Source organism: Carlito syrichta, unplaced genomic scaffold (genome assembly GCF_000164805.1).
Source record: "Carlito syrichta isolate Samal-C Ts95f unplaced genomic scaffold, Tarsius_syrichta-2.0.1 Scaffold287717, whole genome shotgun sequence".
Classification (NCBI taxonomy): domain Eukaryota; kingdom Metazoa; phylum Chordata; class Mammalia; order Primates; family Tarsiidae; genus Carlito; species Carlito syrichta.
The window spans coordinates 154,626-180,129 of NW_007231813.1; the positions used below are offsets into that span (position 1 = coordinate 154,626).

Consider the following 25,504-nt stretch of genomic DNA (forward strand, 5'->3'; position numbering starts at 1 on the left):
TGAGAGCCCAGCACGTACTTTGGACTGGGCTGCATTCTTTTAGGCTGGTGTTAGCTACAGTTAATGTAAGGTCTTTTCAAAAAAAAAAAAAAAGTTAAAAAAAAAATAAATAAAATAAAAATAAATAAATTAAAAATAAATAAATAAATATTATGCAGTTGTTGAAAATGCTTATGGACATCTATACTTATAGTAAAAGCTCGGTATATAAGCTTTTTTTTCAGCATATACCCTTAAGCAGGAAAAACAGCTTTCAGAGCACATGCCATGTTTCTTATGAAGAAAAAGTATGTATCTGAATTATCTCTATGTATAAATGGTGCATACTTCAAAAATGTTAATAGCTTTCTATGGATGTTAGACTGGTGGGTGATTTATTTTGTTTTTTGCTCATCTGTATTTTATGAAATTTATATAATAAACAGGGATTTCTCACATAGTTTAGCAAAAAGAATAAGGATGATTTCAGACAAGGCAGGCCTGTCAATAGTATTTGAGGAGCCTGGAGCAAAAGCATAAATGGAGGCTAACATATTTATATATAAATACTTAGAAGGCATAATTTAAAACTTTACCTAAAAATTATTTAAATAAAGCTGTTAATGTTTGAAAATTTAAATCTTATTAACTATTTAAAAATAAAACTATTCTCAGTTCTAATATTCAATGGCTACCAACTTTCTACTGTAAAAAAAAAAAAGGATACCTTGCTTGTGGCGTATTCTGCCATTTCCTGCCCTGATTCTCCTTCAGGAATAAAGAGTTTATTATTTCAGTTGCTAGGAGTGCTGCCAGTAGACAGTCCTCAGCTGCCAGCCCTCTTCAGCAATTTCGTCAGCTGAGGAGAGCCACTTCCCCCAAGGTCATACTCCCTTCCTGGGAGTACTTCACATCTAAGTACTGATGGACATGGCCTTCTTATCATACATTGGGACAGCTTAACTTCTCCCTCTGTCCAATCCTGCTTCCTTCTTTTCCCTTCTACAGGTGTTGATCCCAAGAACATTCCCTAATAAAAACCCTGCATGCTGAACTTTGTCTCTGAGTCAGCTTCCCGGAAAGCCAACATACAACAATTGGTATAAGAAGTGGATCAAGAAAGTAAATGTTGTGATGAAATTTTGGAGACGAATCACCTACTGCCCAGCTGGAAAGGAGGACTCTCCATCATTGTGATAGGTGGAGTAGATAGGCCTCCGGAACAAGGTGGCAGAGGAATTGTTAAAGCTTTCACTGGGTAGTCAACTGGGGTGGCATACTGGTGGAAGGGAACATATTAATTAGTGCCATGTAACAGACCTTTGAGAAATATGTGAAAAATATTAAATATAAGGAAGACCAAAAAATGAGGTGGCTATTGCTAAGCTTGATTGACCTCTAGAAAAGAATAATAAAAACCTGAAATAAATTAATCAACGATTGAAAGCTATGTTTGAAAGTCATAGGGCTTCTTCATTCATAGCTTTTCCAGGTAGAGGAGAGAGGAATCTGAGGAACGGATCCAGGACTTATTGAAAGTTAGCGTCCAAGAAACTTAAAATTCTAATTAAGACAAGTGTTCTATGCCAAGGCCAAAGTCCTAATTAGGAAGGAATGAGACCCTGACACTTGAGATGGTGACATCTGGATTGATATCGCTAAAAATCTTGTGTCTTCAGATTCCCTTGAACCCTTTGAGCATTTAGAAGTGTCCCACTCCTTCTTGTTAAAGGCTGGCATTCTACCTTGCTTTGTCCTGTAAGATAAGAGGGTTTTCCCTAGGAATCTATCTCCACATACCATCCTGGCCACTAGGCTTATAACTAAGGTTAAGCCACAGCATAACTTAACTGGTGACGTACTAGGCCTAATAAGGAAAGAAATGGAGTACACCAACAAGGAGTTTCAGGATCTGACTTAGCCAGCATGTATTAGCAGATGCTGAGGGAGTAAGCATGGGACTGAATTTTGAGGACCTTGATCAGGAGGGATGTAATATAATATTGAATACAGAAGAATGAGTTGATATGAAGTGCCTTGCCAGGATATAGAATTTAACACCCTGGCAAAGACCCCAGGAGATGATGTGAAGTCATTGCTAGGATTGCTTCTCAAAATATGGAAAAAAAAATGGCCCACATTAAGTGAAGTGTATGAGGGGGCATCCCCAAAAACTTGGAATTTATTTGTTTAAAAAACTGTGCACTTATTCTAGCATGTTTAAACTTTAGTCACCTTCAAAGTACTTTCTGTTTGATGCAATACACCTATCAAGATGCTTTTTCCATTGCTCAAAACAGTTTTTGAACTTGTCAATTTTGATGCCTTTTTGTGCTTCTGCTGTTTTACCTCTTCTACACTAGGAAACTTTCATCAGGGGAAAAAAGTCACAAGGGGTGACATCCAGTGAATAGGGAGGGTGGGGCACAGGGGACATGCCATTTTTGGTCCAAAACTGCTGGACACTCAATGTGGTGTAGGCAGGTGCATTGTCATGGTGGAAGAACCAGTCACCTGTTTGCTACAAATCAGGAAATTTCTTCTGCAAATCATGACACAACCTTCTAAAAACTTCCAGATAAAACTTTGGTTGACCGTTTGATCAGGAGGAACAAATTCTGAGTATACTACAAGGGGACTGCTCTCCAAAAGATAATTCTGGTTTTTTTTTACAAGGGGGGTTTCTCCCTTGTAAAGGCCACAGTTGCCATAGCAGATGGTAGAAAAGGAGATTAAAGACTCAGAGAAGGGAGAATGATAGGATAAATATATTATGTAAGGCCAGAAAACCCTCCAGAGATTATATTCTGCAAGAGGACCCAAAGGACACCCCATTTACCAAAGCTATAAGGAATACACTCATGGTCAGGCACAGTGGCTCATGTTTGCAAACCCAGCACTTTGGGAGGCAGAGCCCAGAAAATTGCCTTAGCCCAGGAGTTCAAGCCTGGACAACATGGTGGAACCTCGTCTCTACAATTAAATAAAATAAAAAATTAGCTGGGCATGTGATGCTGTGGCACACACCTGCAGTCCCAGCTACGTGGAAGGTTGAGGCAGAAGGACTGCCTGAACCCAGCAGGTCGAGGCTGAGGTAGCCATGATTGTGCCACTGAACTTCAGCCTTGGTGACAGCATGAGACTCCGACTCAGAACAAAACAAAACAAAACAAAACAAAACAAGAATACACTCGTGAGAGGAGCAGCAACATTACTAAGAAGTTCAATGGTGGCTCTCCAGGCCAGAGCTCAGAGTCAGAGAGGACGCTGTGGAATAAGGATCACTGATAGAAATGGAGATGGTTCTGAAGCCATAGAAGCAAGATGGCTGCACTTAACTGTTAGAAGTCAGCTGGATGCAAATACCATAATGCACTGTCGCGTCAGAGTGGTGGGTAAGGAGGCCTGACCTCAGAAGGCTATGGAGATGGTTAATAGAACACAATGTCTTTGGTGGGTAAATGGCTAAGAGATAGTTAATAGGACATGGATGGTCCATATATCACAGTGCCCTGGGGAAAATAGGCAGTCAACAATCTGTACTCAATCTGTACAATAAAAGCAAAGGTGATTGAAAGTCTGAGAAAAGTTGCCTCAATAAAAAGTCACAATCCTGTGCCCAACTTCTGGTCCTAAGTCAGTTTTTGATCTGCAGCACACTGTTTGAAGGAAAGGCTGGGCTCTCAGGAAGAAGGATCTTGCAACACACACATAACGATGATGCCTCCAGTCCTTTCATTTACTCAGGTAACTGTGAACCAAGGAAATATGAATACCCAAACATTTTGAGGACAGATGGATACCGGTTCTAAGTTGATATTGATACTCAGATCTAGAGTGTCATAATGAACCGTTAGTTAGAATGGGTGGATATGAGAGCCAGGTATTGAATGGGATCCAGGCCTAGGTATGGTTCACAGTGAGTCCACTGGGTCCAAAGACCCATTCAGTGGTTATTTTCTTGATCTCTGGATGTATAATTGGAATAGACAAAGTTGGTAATTGGTATAAGCCAATTATAGTAGTTCTTTGGTCTGTGGAGTAACGAGTATTTGCAGATGAGAAGGTCAAGTGAATGCTTCTGAAGCTGTTCTCCCCTTTCCTGGTCAAGATAGTAAATGAAAACATATAGGGGGATGGCAGAAGTTAGTACCACCTTTGAAGACCTAGAAAATTTAGCAGTGTGATCTCCATCATATCTTGATTTAATTCATTAGTGTGACCTCCTGCAAAACATGGGCAGAGCCTAGATGACAGAAGACTACGGCAAACCCAAACAAGTAGTAAGGCAATTGCAATGATCATGCTAGATATGATATCTTTGCTACTGCAGATTGACATGGCTTTAGGTGTCTAATATTCAGCTATTGATTTGGAAATAGTGGGGTTTTTTTCCTATCCATATAAGAATGGAAAATCATAAAAAGTTCACATTCACATTGAGTGGACTATAGTATGCATTTACGGTTTTTCCTCAGTGCTCTACTAACTCTCATCTTTTCTGTCATAATATAGTCTGAAGATCTCTGAACCACCTGAACAGCTTTCAAAATATAATACTAGCTTGCTATACTGATGACAGTATACTAATTGGGTCAAAATTATTAAGAATGAACTAGCACACTGGAGGCCTTAGTAAGACCCATGAACTGCAGATGATGAGAGATAAACCATACAATGTTTCAGGAGCCGGCCACATTCAGTATAAGTTTTAGGGGTTGAATGGTTTGGGGAATGCTAAGAGATCCCCTCCAAAGTAAAGGACAAATTAGGGTGTTTTTCATCTTCTTCACAGAGAAGGAAGCTTAATGCCTGGTAGACCTCTTTGGGTTCTGGAAGCAACATATTTCACACCTGGAATTACTGTTTCAAACTATATACCAAGTGACACAAAAACTGCCAGCTTTGGGTTGGGCTAGAGCAGCAGAAGGCCCCAAGACGGATCCAGGATGCAGTTTCAAGCAGTCCTGCCACTTGACCCATACAAAAGACAAACCTTATGGTATCAGAAGTATCTGTGTTGAAAAAAAAAAAAGCCATGTGGAGTTTTTGGCGACCCCCTATGAGAAAATCATAACAGAGTTAACCAGCATTATGGAGTATCACATGGAGAATTATATACCTTTTAAAAATAGCTCCTTAAGTCCTGGTAGAATTGGAATGCTTGACAATAGGACATCAAGTGACCATGCAGCCAGAAATGTTTTGTGAGCTGAGTTCTGTCAGATCCACCAAGGTATAAGGCTGAGCAGGCCCAGCAGCAAGATGGAAGTTTTATATACAGGATCAAGCACAAGGAGGACTGCATAGCACAAGCAGTTGTACAATCAGGTAGAGTAGATCCTCCATGATATCCGCCATTGTTATACTAACTCTTTTTTTTCACCTTACACCTATGGCCTCATAGGGTACCTCTTATGACAAGAACTGAGGAAGACAAAAACAAGCATTGTGTATGGATTGGTGGGTCTGGCTCATGAGTATCAGTAAATGTAGCAACTCTAGCCTGAGAGGGGTATGGTGACCAGAAATGAGGATGTGGTCATACCACCAGGTAAACCATCAAGACCCTAAGAGTGATGGGGATCTGCAATTGATAGAGACAATCATTTGCAGTTTTGAGACCAGCTGCAGTGTTGGGGGATGTAGTTTGTCTTAAGTTTCTCCCAAGAAGAGAAATCTACCAGATTCCTGGGAGGAGCTGATTCCAGAACCTATGTGAAGAAGTGGATCTGGGATGCAAAAGGGTGAACCGTGGTGGATACTGTGATGTACTGCTCAGAACTCCCTTTAGCGATAAAGGACTTATTATTTCAACTGTTAGAAACATTGCCATCAGAGAGCCCTTGGCTGTTAGCTTCCTTTATGGATTGCCTCAGCTGAAGAGAGCTGCCTTGTTCAAGTTCACACACTTTTCTCAGGGTGACCCACAGCCAATGACTCATTGATGTGGCTTTTCTTTTTCATAATCAATTTTTTTTATTATGGTTTTGTGGGGTACAGTTAAGTGTTAGGTGTACAATTACGTTTCATTCAGGCACCCTGTTGATAAGAGGTGTTTCCCCGTCCTCAGACAGATATTTGCTACTGTTAATCCCATCTCCCTCCCCCCGCATAGTTTCCCAGTACCGTCAGTCACTTTCTTATAGTATTTCATTGGATGTTCAAGGTCCATTATATGAGTGAGAACATGTGATACTCGGATCTTTGTTTCTGTGAGAGGTCACTCAGTATTATAGACTCTAGTTCCATCCAGGTTGCTGCGAAATTCATGATTTTGTTCTTTTTTATGGCTGCATAGTATTCCATCGTGTATATGTTCCACATTTTAAAAATCCAGTCCTCTTTTGATAGGCAGCATGGTTGTTTCCAGGTTCTTGCTATTGTGAACAACGCTGCGATAAACATACGTTGCAGGTATCTTTTTTATAGAGTGATTTGAGTTCTTCAGGGTATATTCCCATTAGGGGGATTGCAGGGTCATATGGGATGTTGATATTTAGAGCTTTTAGGAATCGCCACACTGCTTTCCACAGAGGTTGTACTAGTTTACACTCCCACCAACAGTGTAGAAGTGTTCCCTTTTCGCCACACCCTCTCAAGCAGCTGTTATTTTTTGAGTTGTTGATAATTGCCATTCTGACTGGAGTTAGGTGGTATCTCAGTGTGGTTTTGATTTGCATCTCCCTGATGATTAGTGAGGTTGAACATTTCTTCATGTGTCTGTTGGCTGCTCGGATGTCCTCCCCTGTGAAGTGTCTGTTCATATCTTTTGCCCACTTTATAATGGGGTTGTTTGTTTTTTTCTTTTCAGTACGTTTTAGTTCCTTGTAGATCCAGGATGTTAAGCCTTTGTCAGACCTGGTGTTGGCAAATACTTTTTCCCAGCTTGTAAAGGCCTGGCCCTCTTGCCTCAACTTGGGACAGCTCTGGAGTTTTATCCTATCTTCAGAATTTCCTACAGGGTATGTTGAGGCATTTCATTGACTGTGCATTGAAATTCAGTTTCTCTTTCTGTTCTTTCTTGCTTCCTTCCTCCCTTTCCTTCCATAAGTGTTGATCCCAGGATCACTTCCTAATAACCTTTCTGCACTCTAATCTTTGTGTCAGAATCTGCTTCCTGGGGAATCAAATCTGTGACAATGCTTTACACATGTCATCTATCTATCTATCTATCTAATAGATCTTAAAATCAGTGCTAAAATGAGTTGTTTAATATTGCGAAATTTTATTTGGACTCCGTACACAACTGGTACAAATACTGCACTAATTTTGATGACCTCTGAAATAACTGGAAAATGTAGACAAGCAAGAAAATGCATATTGAGTATTACTGCAAAATGTTTAAAACATTAAAACGTTTTTTTCTTTTAAAAAAATGCGGTGGTTTATGCTGATAATCCTAGCACTTTGGGAGACGGAGGCAAGACAAGGGGTTCAAGACAAGCCTGGGCAACTTGGCGAGACCTTGTCTCTACTATAAATCAAAAAATTAGCCAGGCATGGTGGCAGGCGCCTGTAGTTCAGCTACTCGGAAGGCTGAGGTCAAAGGATCGCCTGAGCCTAGCAGGCCGAGGCTGTGGTGGCCATGAGCATGCCACTATACTCCAGCCTGGTTGACAGAGTGAGACTACGATTAAAAAAAAAGTGTAGAGATGGAGTCTTGCTATATTGCCCAGGTTGGTCTTTATCTCCTGGCCTCAAGCAATCCTCCTGCCTCTGCCTCTCAAAATTCTGGGATTATAGGCTTGAGTCACCACACTCAGACAGAAATGATAGTTTATTAAGCAAAAATCTATAGCATTCATGTATCTGTGAAGCTTTTGACAAGTTAGTTATTTTTTCTCCTCCCTAAGTTTTCCACTGCTTGAATCTTCCCTGCAATTTGAAATATTGTCTGTGACTTACAACAACAATGGCACAATCCACGAATTTTCATGGCGTTGGAACACAGTTGCCTTTTGTTTAGAGGACAAAGAGAAACAGATGTAGAGAAGCATTTTTCAGGAGGCTGAACAGTGTTCATTACTGGGCTCAGGTGATCCTTCCCTTTCAGCCTCCTGAGTAGCCTCCTATGGGCACTTGACACCACACCTGGCTAATTTTCTGATTTTTTAGAGAGATAAGGTCTTGCTATGTTGCCCAGGCTAGTCTCGAACTCCCGGGCTCAAACAATTCTCCTGCCTTGGCCTCCCAAAATGCTGGGATTACAGGCATGAACCACCTTCCTGACCTTTAGTGATTTTTTTGTACTAGCTCATTGATTGCTAATTTTTGCCATTTTTCTATTCTTTTATTATGGAACTCTACCCCACATCTTTAAAATTTAAAAAAAAAAGGAAAGAATCATGAATAGGTAGTGGAAGATGTTCTGACCTATCATTTGTATGTTTTCTCTCATACATGATAATTTTTTAACTTTTTTCTATTTTTCTATTTTTGTTATTGTGTTCTACATTTGGGAATTTTTTTCTACTCTTTTGACCTATTGATATATAGAGCTTTTCTTGGTCTCTGATTTTCCCCTTTAAAATATAATTCTGCTGTTATTTCACAGTTATGATATATTCTTAGTTATTTAAGAATATTATATGGTTTTACAGCTTCTGTTTCATGCATTGTCTATTTTGCTCTGAACTTTATTTTTAATGGTCAACTGTTTTGGTTTCATGAAAACAATATTAGAGACTTTTTCTAACAAACATTTATTTTTAGGAATAGGATCAGAAGGTATCCAGCTATTTCATTGTAGTATACACAAATGTTAGTTTTAACAGGTACTATTTATGAGGTTGATTAATTTACACAGAGGGGAATCCTCCAATCTCCTTCCTTGGGCATGGTTGACCATATTTGGGAAACTGAGCAGGAATGAGGGAGGGGACAAGACCTTGAGTGGGGAGAATGTCTCACCTTTCAATATGCAAACTTTCACTTAATTCTTTTGCTTTTGGTACAATAGATTATATCTACCCTCAGCTGTGCTCATAAATCTGAAGCTTTTCTGGTTTAACTTATCCAGAAAGAAAACTATCTATCTCTTGGAAGAAGGAAAATTCACCGAGTGTGGGGCCTTGGGGGTATCCTGGGGTCTAACTGACCCTTATTAAAAATTTCAGTCAATCCTCTTGCTCTTAGTGCAAAAAGGACCCTTTAGAAGTAACTGGTGCCTCAAATTTCTGAGTTTTTGTAGAATTGTGAGGTGGATCATATACTCCTAGGTCATCAATTGCAGATAGGTTTTAGGTTTTTTTCTATTTTTCTAGGTCATTCAATGTTTATCCACATATCTTGCAAAATGTTAATATAACACATCAACTATTTTTTTTCTGTCTCTCTTTATATTTCTTATTGTAATGGGGTCTCAAGATGGGCCTGAGGTAAATGAGGATATATATATATATATGGATATATATATATATATATATATATATATATATATATATATATATGAAGGGGGTGGGGGGTGGGGGAGATTCATTTTAAGGAATTGGAATTGGGTCACATGATGGAAGCTGGTATTTCTAAAATTTTTAGAGCAGGCTGACAGGCCGGAAATTTAGGTGATAGTTGATGTTTCAATCTTGACTTAAAAATTTATAGAGAATGCAGCAGGCTAGAAGGTCAAATAGGGTTTCTATGTCTTTAGGCAGAATTCCATCTTCTCCAGAAAACTCAGATTTTTTTCTTTAGGTCTTCAACTGATTAGATGAGATCCACCATACAAAGGAGAGTAATTTGTTTTACTTAAAGGTCAACAGATTGTAAATGTTAGTCACATCTACAAAATATCTTCACAGTGATATCTAGACTAGTATTTGAACAAATGACCTAGCATCACAGCCCACAGCCTAGTTTAGGTGGCGCACAAAAATATCCATCACAGTCTGTTGCTTGTCAATTTGGCACCCATACACATCTCCTTAAGTCATACTTAATCTCCAAATATAGTCAGTAACAAAGTAATGCTTTCACCTAACATGACACAAATATCCTGTGTACAATTAGAAATGTACTAACCCTTTCCCCAGAATAAGACACAAAGTCCTTGGATAATGGTCACACTTCTTGATATCCTGTAACTTAAATACTATCATGTAAAGTTAAAAATACTTAAATACTATGATGTAAAGCTAATACATCTTATGTTATATGATATTGGAATGAGGGTAGGAACAAAACACAAATATTTGCTATACACACAAACCATAATCATAATAAAATAAGAAATAAATATTTATAACAATTACAGTCCTCATTTCTACAACTGGTTACATGGTCATAGCTGGGTTTTGAGTACTTTCTTTCACTGTCCATTTCATATTCCCTCTGCCCTCAACAAATGCCTCACCTGGTCATGGTTCTTTACCAGGTAAGGTGGTCTAAACCTTCATTCTTGAAGGGTCTGGGCTTTTATTAGTTCTGCTTGAACTGGGTTATTGTAGTTTTCTAATAACAAGAAGTGTAATGCATATTAATACTAGTAACAAGGGATACTAGTATGTGGTACTACTAAACCCTAAGGGATCTCTTGTATTCCAGACATGCTCTTCCTTTTCTCCATTGTCAAGTAAAAGTTCAATTTCTGAAATCAGGATCAATAACCCCAGCTAGTGTAGCAAGTGCCTTCATTGCCTGTTGATTCACAGACATGAGGAGCTCAAAGTGGTGGGTGACAGTCCTAACTTCCAGTTCAATGGAATCATTGTTAAGTTTCCTGCTGGAACAATTTCTTCCTTTGGGACTAAGACCTTTAGACCAGCAGAGCATAAGATCATGGGAACAGGAAGCAAAAATTTTACTAGTGGATTACAAGGAGTGATAAAGAGTGAAACCACTCCCATTTCCACCCCTTGGTTCCTGGACCCATAAATCCTGGCTATGGAAAAAATAGCACCATATATTGGATTGCTAATTTAGAACATATACAGCTTCTTGTATGCAGTTGCCTGTAAGAAATTGCCCTTGTAAGGAGTTGTCTGTAAGCAATTGCTATCTAGCTGGTTCTGTAACAGAGTTTTTAAAAGGCCATTCTACCATTCTGACAAACTGCTTCAGGATAATAAGAAACATGGTGTAACAGCAATAAATGTCATGAGCATGAGCCTATTGCTGCACTTCACTTGCTGTGGAGTGAGTGTTTTGATCAGAAGCAATGCTGTGTGGAATACCACAATGGTGGATAAAGTATTTTGTAAGTCCATGGATGATCATTTTAAGCTTTGTGACCAGGGAAGGCAAATACATATCCAGAGTGAGTATCTATTCCAATAAGAACAAAATAATATCGCTTCCATGACAGAAGCGGTCCAATGTAGTAAACTTGCCACCAGATAGCTGGTTGATGACCCTGGGGAATGGTGCCATATTGAGGACTCAGTGTTAGTTTTTAATGCTGTCAGGGTTAATCTCAGACAGGGATGGAGGAGCTGCCTCTACTGGCTAAGAAGACTAAGTTGAATTTAGGGGTTTTAGGTCCCCAGCTTCATCAGGATCTACCCATATGTCCTCATTCAAATTTTCAGAATCCAATTCTTTCCTAATCAATGGTCTCACTTTAACATCAGACACTCCGAGGGGTGGGAATTAAATTTACATTGTAATTTAGTCACTAGCAGTATGAAATTCTGGGTTTGGTTTTCAGCAATCTTAGCTCTGCAGTTCCAGGAGATAAGAGTTCGTCTTCAGGGCAGACATAGAAACTTTCTAGTCATTTACCACAGTACTTGGGTGCAATTATAGATAGTGATTAAATAGTGATATTGGTAGAAGATCTATTTTTATATGTTTGGCAAAATTTTTAATTGTAGCCACTAGTAGACTAGCATTAGAATATAGAATTTTCAAGTGACTAGAGGGAAAAATATGTCAGGAAAGAAAAACCTAAGGAATCAATAAGGAAAAATAGGATGACAGGAATAAAACCAAAAAGAAGTAATCACAATTAACATGGATAGTTAAATTCCCCTATTAAAATACAAAGGCTTTGAGACTGAGTTTTAAAAAAAACAACCAAACAATATCATCTTTGCAGATACACTTCAAAAACAGACACAGAAAGATTGAAAATAAAAAGATTAAAAAGTCCCAGACAAACACAAATTAAAAAGTCAAGATTGTTAATATTAATATTAGATAAATAAAATTCAAAGCAAAATGTGTTAAATGGTATAGTATGCTCCACCAAGAACATATAACAAGAAACTTCATTCATCAAACAGTATACCATTGAAATGTGTAAATAAAATTATTAGAAATACAGCAGAACTCTATTATTTAATGAAATTTGGACTAGCAGCTCATCAGTTAATTGAGAAATAATTGAAACATCGGAGAAAATAATAGAATATATATTAAGCATTTTATTTTAAGTTTAAATATATAAATTTACCTTCATTTGGCTGCCTTTGTGATGCTGAGCATATTTTCATGTACTTGTTGGCCTTTTGTATGTCTTCTTTGGAGAAATGTTTATGTAAGTTCTTTGCTCATTTTAAAAATCAGGTTATTTGCTTTTTGTTGCTATTTTATATATTTTGAAGATGAACCCTTATCAGATATAGGACCAATGACCTTTCTTTGAGTATATCTTCTGATTAGCATTTCATATCATTTTCATTGTATAAACCACATTTATGATATATCGTCTATAATTTTCAGTTATGTTAACTAAGCACAATGCTGTACAGTAGATCTCCAAAACGTATTCATGTTTTAACTGGAATTTTATACCCATTGAACAGCAACTCCCTATTTCCTCCTCTGCCCATTCCCTAGCAACCACCATTCCACTCTGTGTCTATGAGTTTGACTATTTTAGATGCATAATATAAGCAGAATCCCACAATATTTGTCCTGTGACTGACTTATTTCATTTAGCATGTCTCCTATGTTCATCCACATTGAAATATATGGCAGGATTTCCTTTTTTAAAGGGTGAATAACACTCCATTGCATGTTCTTTCACATTTCCTTTACCTGTTTGTGGACATTTAGGTTGGTCATTGTAAATAATGCTGTAATAATCATGGGAGTGCAGATACCTCTCTGATATTCTGATTTCCATACTTTTAGGGATATAGTCTGAAGCAGAATTGCTGAATCATATGGCAGTTCTATTTTTAATTTTTTGATGAACCTCGATACTGATTTCCATAATGACTGCACTATTTTACATTCTTACCACAGTGTACAAGGGTTCCAGTTTCTCCATATCCTCATCAATACTAGTTATTTTTTTTTAAATAGACATTCTAGCAGGTGTGAAGTGATATCTCATGGTGGCTTTGATTTGCATTTTCCTGATGATTCGTGATGTTGAGCATCTTTTCATAGACCTGTTGGCCTTTTGTATGTTTTCTTTGGAGAAATGTTTATTTAAGTTCTTTGCCCATTTTTAAAACATCAGGTTATCTGTTTTTCGTTACTATTTTATATATTTTGAAGATGAACCCTTATCAGATATATGCATGATGCTATTTTAAATGGAACTGTTTTTCAAGTTTCATATTTTGATTGTTCATTGTTGTGTATAGAATTACAACTGATTTTTGTATATTTATTTTGCATCTTGCCAATTTGCTGAACTCATTCATTAGCTCGAATAGTTTTTTTCTGGAATATTTTAGGAATTTTCATATACAAGATTATGTTATCTGCAAATAGAGATCATTTCAATTTTTCTTTTCCAATCAGGATGCATTCTATTTCTTTTTCCTTCCCAATTTCCTTGGCTAGAACCTTCAATAAAATGATGGATAAAAGCAGAAGAGCAGATATCTTTGTCTTGTTTCTGATTTTTTACCCTTAAGTATGATGTTAGCTGTGGGTATTTCATAAATGTCCTTTATCAAGTGGAGGATGTTCTCTATTACTCCTAATTTATTACCTTTATTATGCAAAGTGTTGAGTTTTGTATTCCTCACAACCTTGGGCTCTTAGGCACAGCAGGGATGAATGCTTCTAGCAGGGAATAAAGCCATAGTTCCACTAAAATAAAAACTGAGACTACATTCTGGCCATTTTTGTCTTCTTATGCTACTGAACTATACAGGCTGGAGTGATTGAGCCCAATTGCCAAGGAAAAATAAGGTTGCTGCTATGTAAACAGGGAGAACAGTGCTTGGAGCTCAGGGATATTCACTGGGGTACCTCCTAGTTAGTGTTACTTTGCCCAATATTCCTGGTCAATGGGGAAGTGCAGAAAATCAATAAATACAGTATTGAAGGTTAGGGTCACTAAATCAGAGAAAAAAATTTTGGCCATGTTACTGTAAGGCAGGATGTCCAATCTGTGGCCCGCAGGTTACATGTCACCCAGGACAGCTAGTAATGAGACCCCACAAATTCTTTTAACATCATATGCCTTTTCATGTTTTTTTTCTTTGTGACCCCATGCATAGTTCCATTTTTTAAGTTCACAATCATGCCTTATTCACAACATTGCTTTTTGGCAGCACATACATTTGTGAGTGTCTGTTTGCAATTATGAAGCACGTGAAGAAAAAAATTCGAACAAACATTTCTGATGGGCATTTTGAGAACTCACTAAGAATTGCAACCACTTCCATCGAGCCAGACATTGATAGATAAATTTTACAAAAATAAATTTAAATTGTTCTCACTTTTCTAAATTTTATAATAAAAATATGTAAAAGAAGTCTTATTATGGATATGTACTAACAATATTATATAATTTATATGCACCCCAAGATGATTCCTTTTTATACAATGTGGTCCAGGGAAATCAAAAGTTTGCTCGATGTGGTCCAGGGAAGCCAAAATATTGGACACCCTTGCTGTAAGAGTAACATGAAATGAGTGGTGGAAAAATGAAGTTATGATTTTGACTTTGGTCTCATGACCAGTTTCAGAAGAGAACTGTAACAGCTATGCACATCTTTGATTATCATTTATTTTTCTCTTCCTTTTCTTTGATGTATGAAAAACATTAAAAATGGTTGTCATAATTCAGGTTTCAGGTGGGAGTATGACTGAAATAACATTATCCTAAGACAGTGCAGGGGCTGATGGGACTCTGTCCCTGCCTCCCTGTTGGATAAAAGGCAAAAATAGATCCTGAAGGTAAAAAGAGCAGACCATGCTGGTTAGACTTTATGTTCTCACACATTCTGATTATTTATTGTCTTCTTGCGTCTTTTTCCATAACTTGAGAGGCTGACCCTTAGGGACTGCATCCCTTAGACTCCATTTGTGGTTGGCTTTTCTTTGGCTTTGGCCAATGGAATATGCTGGTAGAACTTTTGAGGGAAGAAAAGAGAAGACAAGGTACTTCTTTCCTGCTCCAACTCTGATGTGGGCGTGTTTTATTGGCAGTGACTGCATCCCTTCAAGACTTTAGCGCCTACCAGAAGGCTCCTCCTGCATGATTCTAGCTCTCACTAGGCTCCAGTAATACTATTTCTTTCTCTTGCCCTTTTAGGCATGAGGTAACAGCTTCCTGCTATTGTTAATCACTACGTGCCACAAAATCCCTTGTTTGGTCTCTTAATCTTGCATACACTTCCGTAAGTAGTCCCTGCATTCAAATTGTTGAACTATCTAAGCTGAATTTTTTTTCTGACTAGCATTCTGACTGATAAAAACGTGCTGGTGTAAGGCCTAGAACTACTGCAGTTATTTTCGTATCATCAAAATGTCCAGGATGTAAGGAAGAGCATAGCAAAGAAAATTACAGAAAAAAAGAGACGGAATCTTAATCAAATTGTACTTGAAGCCAGATACCTTCTGGATACAAATTACTGAAGTAAGAATGGGCGAATACTTCTTAAACTTGACAAAAATATATACATTATAAGAAGAGGCTCCTCATGGTTAAGGGATAAACATTAGAAGCATTTCCATTAAAATCAGAAAAAAGACAAGGAAGTCAGTTATTTCACAATTATTTAACATTTTTCTGTAAGTACTAGTTAATGCAATTACCCAAGAGAAAAAAATGCAACATTAATATCGGAAAGGAAGAGGCAAAGTTATCATTATTACAAATGAAACAAATCTAAAAGAATCAACTAAAAACCACTTGAAACTTTAGGAGCACCATAAAAAACTTGGTTATAAAATCAATAAACAAAAACTAATCACTTTCATGTATATAAACAATAGATTAAGAAATCCAACTTAAAATAGCCATGGAAAAATATAAACTACTTAGGAATAAACTTAACAAAAAATCTGCAGGATATTTCCATTCATTCAGAAAACATACTGATAACCTACAGTGTGTTTTACAATGTTTTAGGAGTAATTTGTTTAAATGTAGAAACTTTTGAGAAAAATTAATGAAGACAAATAACTAAAAATACTGAGTTCGTCAATAGAAAGATATTCTTGTAAAGATGCTAATTACCCCTCAGTTAATATATAAATTACATGTAATCCAAATTGAAATTAAAAGTAAGATTTTTAGGGGATTTTTAACAAAATAATGCATTTTAATTTCCAAATAAATGCATATGAATAGGCAGGTAAATTATGAAAAAAGAAGAGTAGAGAGACCTTACCCTTCCAGATATTAAAACTTATGATGCAAACACAATAATTAAAGTAGTTTGGTACCTAAAAAGAAATAAAAACAGATTAGAAGAACATAATAATGAATCACAAAGTAGATCCAAATGCATGTGGATACTTATATTATGATAATTATGATAAATGTGGCACTTTGAATCAGTGAGCTAAAGAGAGGATTATTTGATAATTAGTATTAAAACAATTTATTAACCATTTGGAAAAAATAATTCCACATGGACCAAAAATTAAGATATTAAAGGAAATATTAAAATCAGAAGAAAATATAGGTCTTCATAAGCAGGATACAAACCTCAAAAGTGTAAAGAAAAAAGTTGATAAATTTAGTACCATAAAGATGAAAAAATTCTATATAGTAGAAGTTCTAAGAAAATTATAAACTGGGAAAATATTGATAACGCTTCTGAGAGTTAAAGGACAAATTTTCCTAATTTATAGAAAGTTCTTATGTATTAATAGGAAAAATGAACAACCTCATAAAAAATGAGGACAATTCCCAGAAAAAACAAATATAAATGGCTAACAAACCTCTGAGAAGATGCTTAATTTCACTCGTTAAAAAAATTAAATCTTTTGAAGCACAACATAAGATATATATAGCACCACAATTGCCTAAATATATGTATATAAAAGTCTTCATTGCAGTAGTTTTATAATAGATACAAATTTGGAAGAAGGTAAATATCAATCAGTAATAGATTGGTTAAATTTTGGTAAATCCACACTACAGAATAGTAGTGTAACTGACAAAAGATGTACTTGATGTAGTCTGTGAAAAAATGGTTTGTAGAATAATATGCATAGTATAATCTCAAATTATTTTAGAAGGATATATGTATACATACGTATAATGTTTCAGTGTATATATTTTGTTGATATATATAGAACCACAAAATGTGGAAAGAATCAACTGAAAAGTTATCAGTGACTTTCATAGGATTTATCCTAGGATTGAAGTGGCAGTAGTTATCAAAGAAATGGGGAAATCGAGACATTTTTATTTTCTGCCCTTCTCTTTTCCTAGTTAACATCTGCTTTCCTTCATCTCAGCTGAAACTTTCATTCCCTCTGCACCAGCAAGGAAGTCCTTCCAGATCCCCAGACTATGTCACTTACTTTACTATATTAATAGTGTTTCTTGCCTTTTCAGTATTTTTCTGTTTGTGTGTATGTGGTTATTTCATTAAGGTCTTATTTCCAATATCAAAGCAGAGTCTGTGTCTGTTTTTGCTCACCAGTGTATTTCCCATATGCTCACCACTGTGGCAACTCTCCCTACTTTCCTCTCCCTCCCAATATTATGATGTGAATAATTGAATTTTTCTCAGCCTTATTATAAAGGGTTATGAAAGTGCAGTTTTAGGCAACCCCCAAATCAAATATACACAGATGAAGAATGCATCAGAAACCAACAGTAGCTGTCAGTTCACACTAAATGGTGAAATATCAGGAGAACCTAAATCACTACCACCATTCAACCTAGCTCTGGAGGTTCTGGTCAGTGCAATTCATGCAGAAAAAGAAAGAATAAAAAAACTATAAATATAGGAAAAAAGAAATGAAATAGCATAATTTGAAGATATTATGTATACATACCTAGAAAAACCAAAGGCTTCAACTAAAAGACTATTAGAAATAATAAGAAAGTTTATTAAACATAAATGTCATAATTACTTTTTTTAAAAGACAGGCAGTAGCCTGGTACAAAATGTAATCATAATGGGAATGCCATTCATGAAAACAAACAAACAAGCAAACCAAAAATAATAAAAGACTGAGGGATCAACTTGGTAGTAGAAAGAAACATGACATTTATCAAAAATCACAAAAGTTGACATGGATAGAAAGACTCAATTTTTAAAGAAATATCAATTCTCAAATTAAAGGGCAGATTTATTGCAAGTACTGCACTAAATGTCAATTGTTTTATTTTATATATTGTTGTTCAACTTGGAGCTTGACACAACCACATACTCTTTATATTTATATGAAGAAAGTGGATATTGTTAAAAATGCTTGGTGGTATAACAGGCATTGCAGGGCACTTCACATTCTACTTTGTACGTCTATGCACATTTAAAAAAAAATAAATAAATGTGAGCCGGGCTCGGTGGCTCAGCCTGTAATCCCGTACTTTGGGATGCTGAAGTGAGTGAATTGCCTGAGTCCGCGGGTTCGAGACCCACCTGAGCAACTTGGTGAGACCTCATCTCTACAATAAATAAAAAAAATCAGCCGGGCATGGTAGTGCGTGCCTGTAATTACGGTTACTCAGAAGGCTGCGGCGGAAGGATCGCCGGAGCCCAGCAGATCGAGGCCACGGCGGCTGGGAGCAGCCACTGCACTCCAGTCTGGGTGACAGAGTGAGATTCCAACTCAAAAAAAAAAAAGTGTATAACTAAAAGCAGAAAAAGGGGAGGAAGATAAGTGTCTATTGAGGGGATGCATATTTGTCTTTCTAGGAAAGTAGTTCTTAGTTGTTTTTTAAAGTCATATATGCCTGTGAGAATCTGATGAAAGCTATGACTTTCCCACTAAAATGAGCATACATATCCACACAATTTCAGGTGGCCCACAGAGTTGCCGGGTGAAAACATCTACTCTAGGTTATTCAGTGGGGATTGTTCCTCGGGCCTGGGCATACATTTGTTTGGGGGCCACCAAGGTGAATGTGGACTGACAGGCAGTGATCCCGCAACAAGATTAGGTTTTCCATGTGTGTCCTGAAGTTAAAGCAGCCAGTGGTAAGAGGCCCAGGTCAGGAGGTGGCAGCACACAGTGTCAGGAGCATCATTCACCTAGACATTGTGAATAAGGGCAAAGGGAGGGGTATGTGGAGACAGTAATCCCCTCTAAGTATTGCTGAGTTTCCTCTGTGGGAATTTGGGAGAAGAAAGAAAGGAGCGAAAGGTATTCACTCAAGTTGGTCACCTGTGTAAAGGTGGCATTTACCACCTTGGTCACTGTCCGTGCATATTTTTGGAGTGAGCAACAGACAGGTGTCTGAATACAGGAGATGAGAGGCTCTGGAATGTAGGAGGGATGGAGGGCAACACCTTCCCTGCCTCTTGACAGGGCAGGGTGGATCCAACTATCACTGCACCCCTCACACCCTCAGCTGCCTAAGCCTTAGTAGACTGGAATGCAACCCTCTTAGTAGAGAAGCCATCAAATCACAAGAGGTTCAGACAACAGCTAGCCAAGACTTTGGGACATTATATGCATGTTTTTCTTTAATTAAACAAGACAGGATTGTGTCACTTTCATCAAATCGCAAGTTAATTCAAAAGTAGAAAAAGTAATGAATCATTTGTGTAAGATGGCTAAGATTAGACAACTGGTCATCTTTTTGTGAGCTAATTCATAGAATATGTGAACATTTTCAATTTTTGATTTTGAAAATGAATTCGTATGTTTTGAAAACTGCTATTTGACCGTAACCAGTAGACATATTTTCTCGTGTTACAAATAAATATAATACAATCAATGAGGCCCTTTGGGATTTTCTTTCCCACTTAAATTCTCCTCCGCTCAAATGAGAATAGCATAATTTCATTTTCTCAATATAAAAATAATGCATTACTGATTTTTTTTTAAGGAACAGAAAAGTTTATTTAAGACCTTCCTACTATCTGTCGTCTTTTCTGAGATCTTGCCTTAATTTGGTATAGGGGTGCGAAGGAAATGTTGGACCTTCATGCTGGGGTGAGGGGGAGAGGTGAAGGGAAAGGCAACTGAATCCGGAGTAGAGAAGAAAGAAAATTACTCCTCCAAGAGAAAAAAAAAAAAAGGCCATTGGACATAGAAGCAGACGCAGGCTCTCCCTGTTAATCGAAAAAAGGCAAGTTTCAATCACAACGAGAAGCACTTCTGGTCTCCGGGTGGCAAAGAGGAAAATGAGTGGCAGGACCCGATGTGGCAGGGAAGGAAGGGGGAGGGCCGGCTCCTGCCGCACTGCTGGTGGGTGTGGTAATTGGGGTCCTGATCTCACGGGTGACGTGGCTCTCACGTGAGCTGGGATCGACGTGTGCAGACGTCCTTCTAATCCTAGTTTTCGTTAGGTCCGGTTGCCCTCTCCCTATTGCCCAGAGGGCGGGCGGGTCTGTGTCGGGGGAAGGAGGAGGAGGTATCTGCCTGAATCCCAGCAGGTCTGTGTGTGGATGGATGGGCGCTGCTTGGGGATCCCTGCAGTGTGGGCATCAGAGGGTGGAGGCTGAAGGGGGGCACAGCCCACTTTTCCACACCCTTGAAGTGTCCCCAGCCCTTCCTAGAACAAAAATGGTGGACCGTGGGCCCAGATTCCAGGGGAGACCCCAGACTAGGGTGGGGGGTGTGGCGTGGCATCCAGAGCCTTGAATAGAGAAGGGCAGGTATTAGGATTCGTCTCCTGTGTTCTGGTTCATCTAGCAAGCCAGAACCTTGGAGCCGTGCGTCTGTTATTCTCCCTGCCTTTTAGTAGGGCACTGAGTCCATTTGCAACAAATGAATAGTCAGCCTTGAATCCCTGCAGGTCAGTGTAAAGCCGGGGTTGCTCCGCGGCCCCCCTCCCAAGGGCGGGGATGGCTGAGGTCCTCGTCTTAACTTGGGTTCATTACTGACTCTCCAACAATCTCCCTGCCATTTTTGCAGTATAAAGGATGTAACAGTGCCTACAGGAAAAAAAAAAATGACTGTCATTGGGGAGAGGGACAGAAGATACCCTTTTGGTTTTCTTTCGCTCCTCGGGTCTTCCATATTCCCTCGCTCCGCCTCCTTTTCAGTAGTTTGAAAGGGGTGTGGTTTTTGCTGGGAAAATGGCCGATCTCTGGGGACTGAGGCTGGGAGTGAGGCAGGGTAATGGGGGAGGAGAACTGGAGGACAGGGGGGTGGGGATGAGTAGACACAGCGCAGCTAGAAGGCTGGTGTCAGCGGAGTCCAGAGAAGTGAGATAGGGGGAGAGACAAAAAAGGTAAAATCCGTTTGATAACCAGGACCCTGAATTAGGAAAAGCTGGTATTAGGACTCTCTGAAGTGCTGTTCTGCCGCTGAGCCATCCGTCTCTGCGGTGGTCGCCTCGTGTTTGTGGATCTTGCTCCTGAAGGCCGATCCAATCCTAGGAGCAGCAGGAAGAGGAAAACTATCCAGGACCAAGTAGGCCAGAGTGAAGGCGGTGGCACTGTTTTGGGACCCCTGGGGTGGAGGATGGTGACGACTGCAAACTCCAGTGGGCCCATGGACTACCTCCGCCTTCGGTTCTCTCTGTAAAGTGCTCTGCAAGTACAAGACTGGGAAGAAGGTGACTGGGAGGGGGCGGGTGTCAAGAGAGTACTGGGTGGGGGTGGGGAAGACATTACTCCAAATTGCTGTTTGGAGTACAGTGCCCTTGGTGTTAGTTAGTTCGTCCGATAAGCCCTCAGTTTGTCAGTCCCTAGGTTTGGTGGAGGCGGAAACCGAGATGAGGGAGGAAGGAAATTGCTCCGGAGCAGTGGAAGTTGCTATAATGGGGATGAAGGGGGGTTTTCCTGGTGCCTTTGAGATGCTGGGGGTGATGGAGGCAGGGGTGGAGTTCCAGAACTTTCTGCTTCTAGATACTCTCACCACCCTTCATTTGATTTATTTATTTTTAACAAGGAAGGAGGAGTGGCATCACCTTCGGAATTTGTGACTGATGAGGATGGGGATGGAGTGGGGGTTTGGAGGAGGAGGGGATCATTGAAGGAGAGGAGTGAGATCATGAATTTCAAAGCCACAGCTCTGTGAGGAGAGGAGAGTAACCAAAGGTGGAATTCACTGGGCAACCCAGCACAAGGGTTAGGGATTCAGAAAAGGGATGTGTGTACCATCCTAGGTGAGGACCATCTGTCTCCTGGGAACTCAGCATCCCTCTCTCCACCTTTTTGTCTGCAGGTTTGCTGGACACAGTGCACTTGAAGACGAGAAAAAGAAGGAAGAAACTGTCTGGATCTCTGTGGATGTATGTGAGTGCACCACTGCCCCAGGACATCTAGAAAAACAGGGGTGGTAGGGAACTAATCAGATACTTTAAATCTAACGTTTTCAGTGGGGTGGTGGGACATAAGGTTCCAGAATCTGGAGGTGAGGAAAATTTCCAAAATTAGCTTCCCAATGGAGGAAAGGATCAGTGATTTAGATATCAAACCCTTAGACCTTACCAATATTCCCAAATTTTTGTATGTTTGTCGGCTGGGGAGTTCAGCCTGCATGCAAAGGCAAAAAAGGAGGAAGTGTCTAAGGCCTGATATCTTTTCTTTTATTCCTAGGTCTCCACTATATCTGCAGCTGCAGCAGAGCCTGCCAGCAGTAACTGAAGATTCCGCCCCCAACACGTGCCCTCCTCTGGGCCAGAGCAAGCCTGTTCTGTACCCAGGTTAAGAGGTTCGCCCTGGCTGTACCATGGGCCGCACTCGGGAAGCCGGCTGTGTGGCTGCTGGTGTGGTCATCGGGGCTGGTGCCTGCTACTGCATGTACAAACTGACCTGGGGAAGAGATGAGAACGAGAAAATCTGGGATGACGACAAGGAGTCTAGTGACACCTCAGAGACTGGAGTTGAGACTGGGAAAGGAGCTAAGGCTAACATTGGGGCAGAGTCCGGAGCCAAATTTCAGGGTGACTCAAAGGCCAAGGCCGAGGTGAGTTTGGGACTCGAGAGTTGTCCAGGTGTAAAAGAGGAGGCCCACACAAGATCCCAAAGCGGAGGTGGCCTAGAGGCCAAGGCCAAGGCCCTTTTCAACACCCTGAAGGAACAGGCAAGTGCTAAGGCCGGCAAAGGGTCCAGAGTGGGCACCATCTCTGGGAACAGGACCCTTGCACCAAGTTTACCCTGCCCAGGAGGCAGAGGTGGAGGCTGCCACCCCACCAGGAGTGGAGCTAGGGCTGGGGGCAGGGCAAGTGGAAAATCCAAGGGAAAGACCCGTAGTAAGAGCACCAGGGTTCCAGCTACAACGTGGCCTGTCCGTAGGGGCAAGTTCAACTTTCCCTATAAAATTGATGATGTTCTGAGTGCTCCTGACCTTCAGAAGGTCCTTAATATTCTGGAGAGAACGAATGATCCTTTTATTCAAGAAGTAGCTTTGGTCACTCTGGGTAACAATGCAGCATATTCATTTAACCAAAATGCCATACGTGAATTGGGTGGTGTCCCAATTATTGCGAAACTGATAAAAACAAAAGACCCCATTATTAGGGAAAAGACTTACAATGCCCTTAATAACTTGAGTGTGAATGCTGAAAATCAGGGCAAGATTAAGACATATATCAGTCAAGTGTGTGATGACACCATGGTTTGTCGCTTGGACTCAGCTGTGCAGATGGCTGGACTAAGACTGTTAACCAACATGACTGTGACTAATCATTACCAACATTTGCTTTCCTATTCTTTTCCAGACTTCTTTGCTTTGCTATTTCTGGGAAATCACTTCACCAAGATACAGATTATGAAACTAATTATAAACTTTACTGAAAATCCAGCCATGACAAGAGAGCTGGTCAGTTGTAAAGTACCATCAGAATTGATTTCCCTCTTTAATAAAGAATGGGATAGAGAGATTCTTCTTAATATCCTTACCCTATTTGAAAATATAAATGACAACATAAAAAATGAAGGGCTTGCATCATCCAGGAAGGAATTCAGTAGGAGTTCACTTTTTTTCTTATTCAAAGAATCTGGAGTTTGTATTAAGAAAATCAAAGCATTAGCAAATCACAGTGATCTGGTAGTGAAAGTAAAAGTCCTAAAAGTATTAACCAAACTCTAATTTGGGTTTATCTCAAACAGTGTTGAGGTAATTTTTTAGTTTGCACTTGGTAACAATGTGTTTTGTAAATTCTTTCTTTTTCACTGTGCTTATATGTAAAAGAGATTTTTTTCATCTGTTAGGGAATAATGAATATCACAGACCATCAATAGTGATTGGTGCTGGTTGTGATGGTTGGGTTTAGGCTGGACCATTTTAAGAATGGCAAATGAATATTACAGCTTATGCACAGAAAGCATTTATTGATTTGATCTTGCTACCTAGATTGAGATATTTTTACTCTTTCCTCTACCTAAACTATATAGTGAACTAATTATACATCATGAATACGCTACACGTTTGTATTGGTTTACATTTGTTCATCTAAGACTTGCGCTTCATCAATAAAGTTGTGTTTTAAGCAGCAAAAAATGTCATTGCCCTTGTCTTTGAGTTTATGATCTGTTTGGAAAGGCAAGATATATGGAAACAAAAACAAAGAGATGGTAACAAAGCCGGAAACTCCTCAGTGCTTGGAGGCAGCGGAAATTGCTGCAGGCAACAATACTCAGAGAAAGTTTCACAGGGGAGGAGATACTTAAATAAACTGGACTTGAAGGATAAGATACAAAAGGGCCAGAAGGGCACTCAAGGAGGGAGCAGTGGTGGGAAGAAAGGCATGGAGGTGAGAATTCTGCTCCAGAGGAGTCTAGCCTGCCTGGAGTGGAAAGTGCGAGGAGGGGAGTGATGGGAGATAGAGCCAGGCAGTAGGGGTGAGTCTCCTCCGTGGAGCACCCCTGATTGCTAAACTGGGCTATCTGAATATTACCCCATCCACCCCTGGGAGCACCAAGGCCTTTTGTAACCCGGAATAACAGAATGAAAGGAAAACAATGTGGTCTATTTGTGTGCAGGATGGATCTGAGCTGGGGTGGGGACAGGAGTGATGACTGGAGATTGGAAAACCAGTTAGGACACTACCACAACGGTCCAGGCATGAGATGATAAAGGTGTGAAATTTCAACCGGTGGTGTGGGAATGGTAAGGAGAGGATAGAAGTGAGAGACCGTTTGAGCCAATAAGGGCTGGGATCTACTCTGGGGACGTACAAAGACGGCCAATTTTATTTTGGAGTGCTGGGGGCATTTGATAAGAAAACTTCCTCTTTCTCGGCCAGTTCTGGTGTGTATGTAAGTGGATCAGATAGTGCTGCTTTGAAGTAATAAGAAAATATAGGAGA

General features: G+C 39.4%; 1 protein-coding gene across 4 annotated transcripts; it reads left to right on the plus strand.

The window, feature by feature from the left end:
• Positions 1 to 20,465: 20,465 nt before the first annotated feature.
• ARMCX1 (armadillo repeat containing, X-linked 1) lies at positions 20,466 to 24,691 on the plus strand. 4 transcript variants are annotated; one of them, XM_008052959.2, is made up of 4 exons: positions 20,575 to 20,678; positions 21,501 to 21,805; positions 22,417 to 22,487; positions 22,791 to 24,691. In XM_008052959.2, the coding sequence occupies exon 4, from the start codon at positions 22,924 to 22,926 to the stop codon at positions 24,283 to 24,285; it is 1,362 nt and encodes a 453-aa protein (XP_008051150.2). In that variant the 5' UTR covers positions 20,575 to 20,678; positions 21,501 to 21,805; positions 22,417 to 22,487; positions 22,791 to 22,923; the 3' UTR covers positions 24,286 to 24,691. The 4 variants fall into 4 exon arrangements, 3 of the variants coding, with proteins under 3 accessions (XP_008051150.2, XP_021565601.1, XP_021565600.1); XM_021709926.1 differs by having other exon boundaries at positions 22,417 to 22,483; XM_021709925.1 differs by having other exon boundaries at positions 21,501 to 21,660.
• The last annotated feature ends 813 nt before the right edge of the window (positions 24,692 to 25,504 follow it).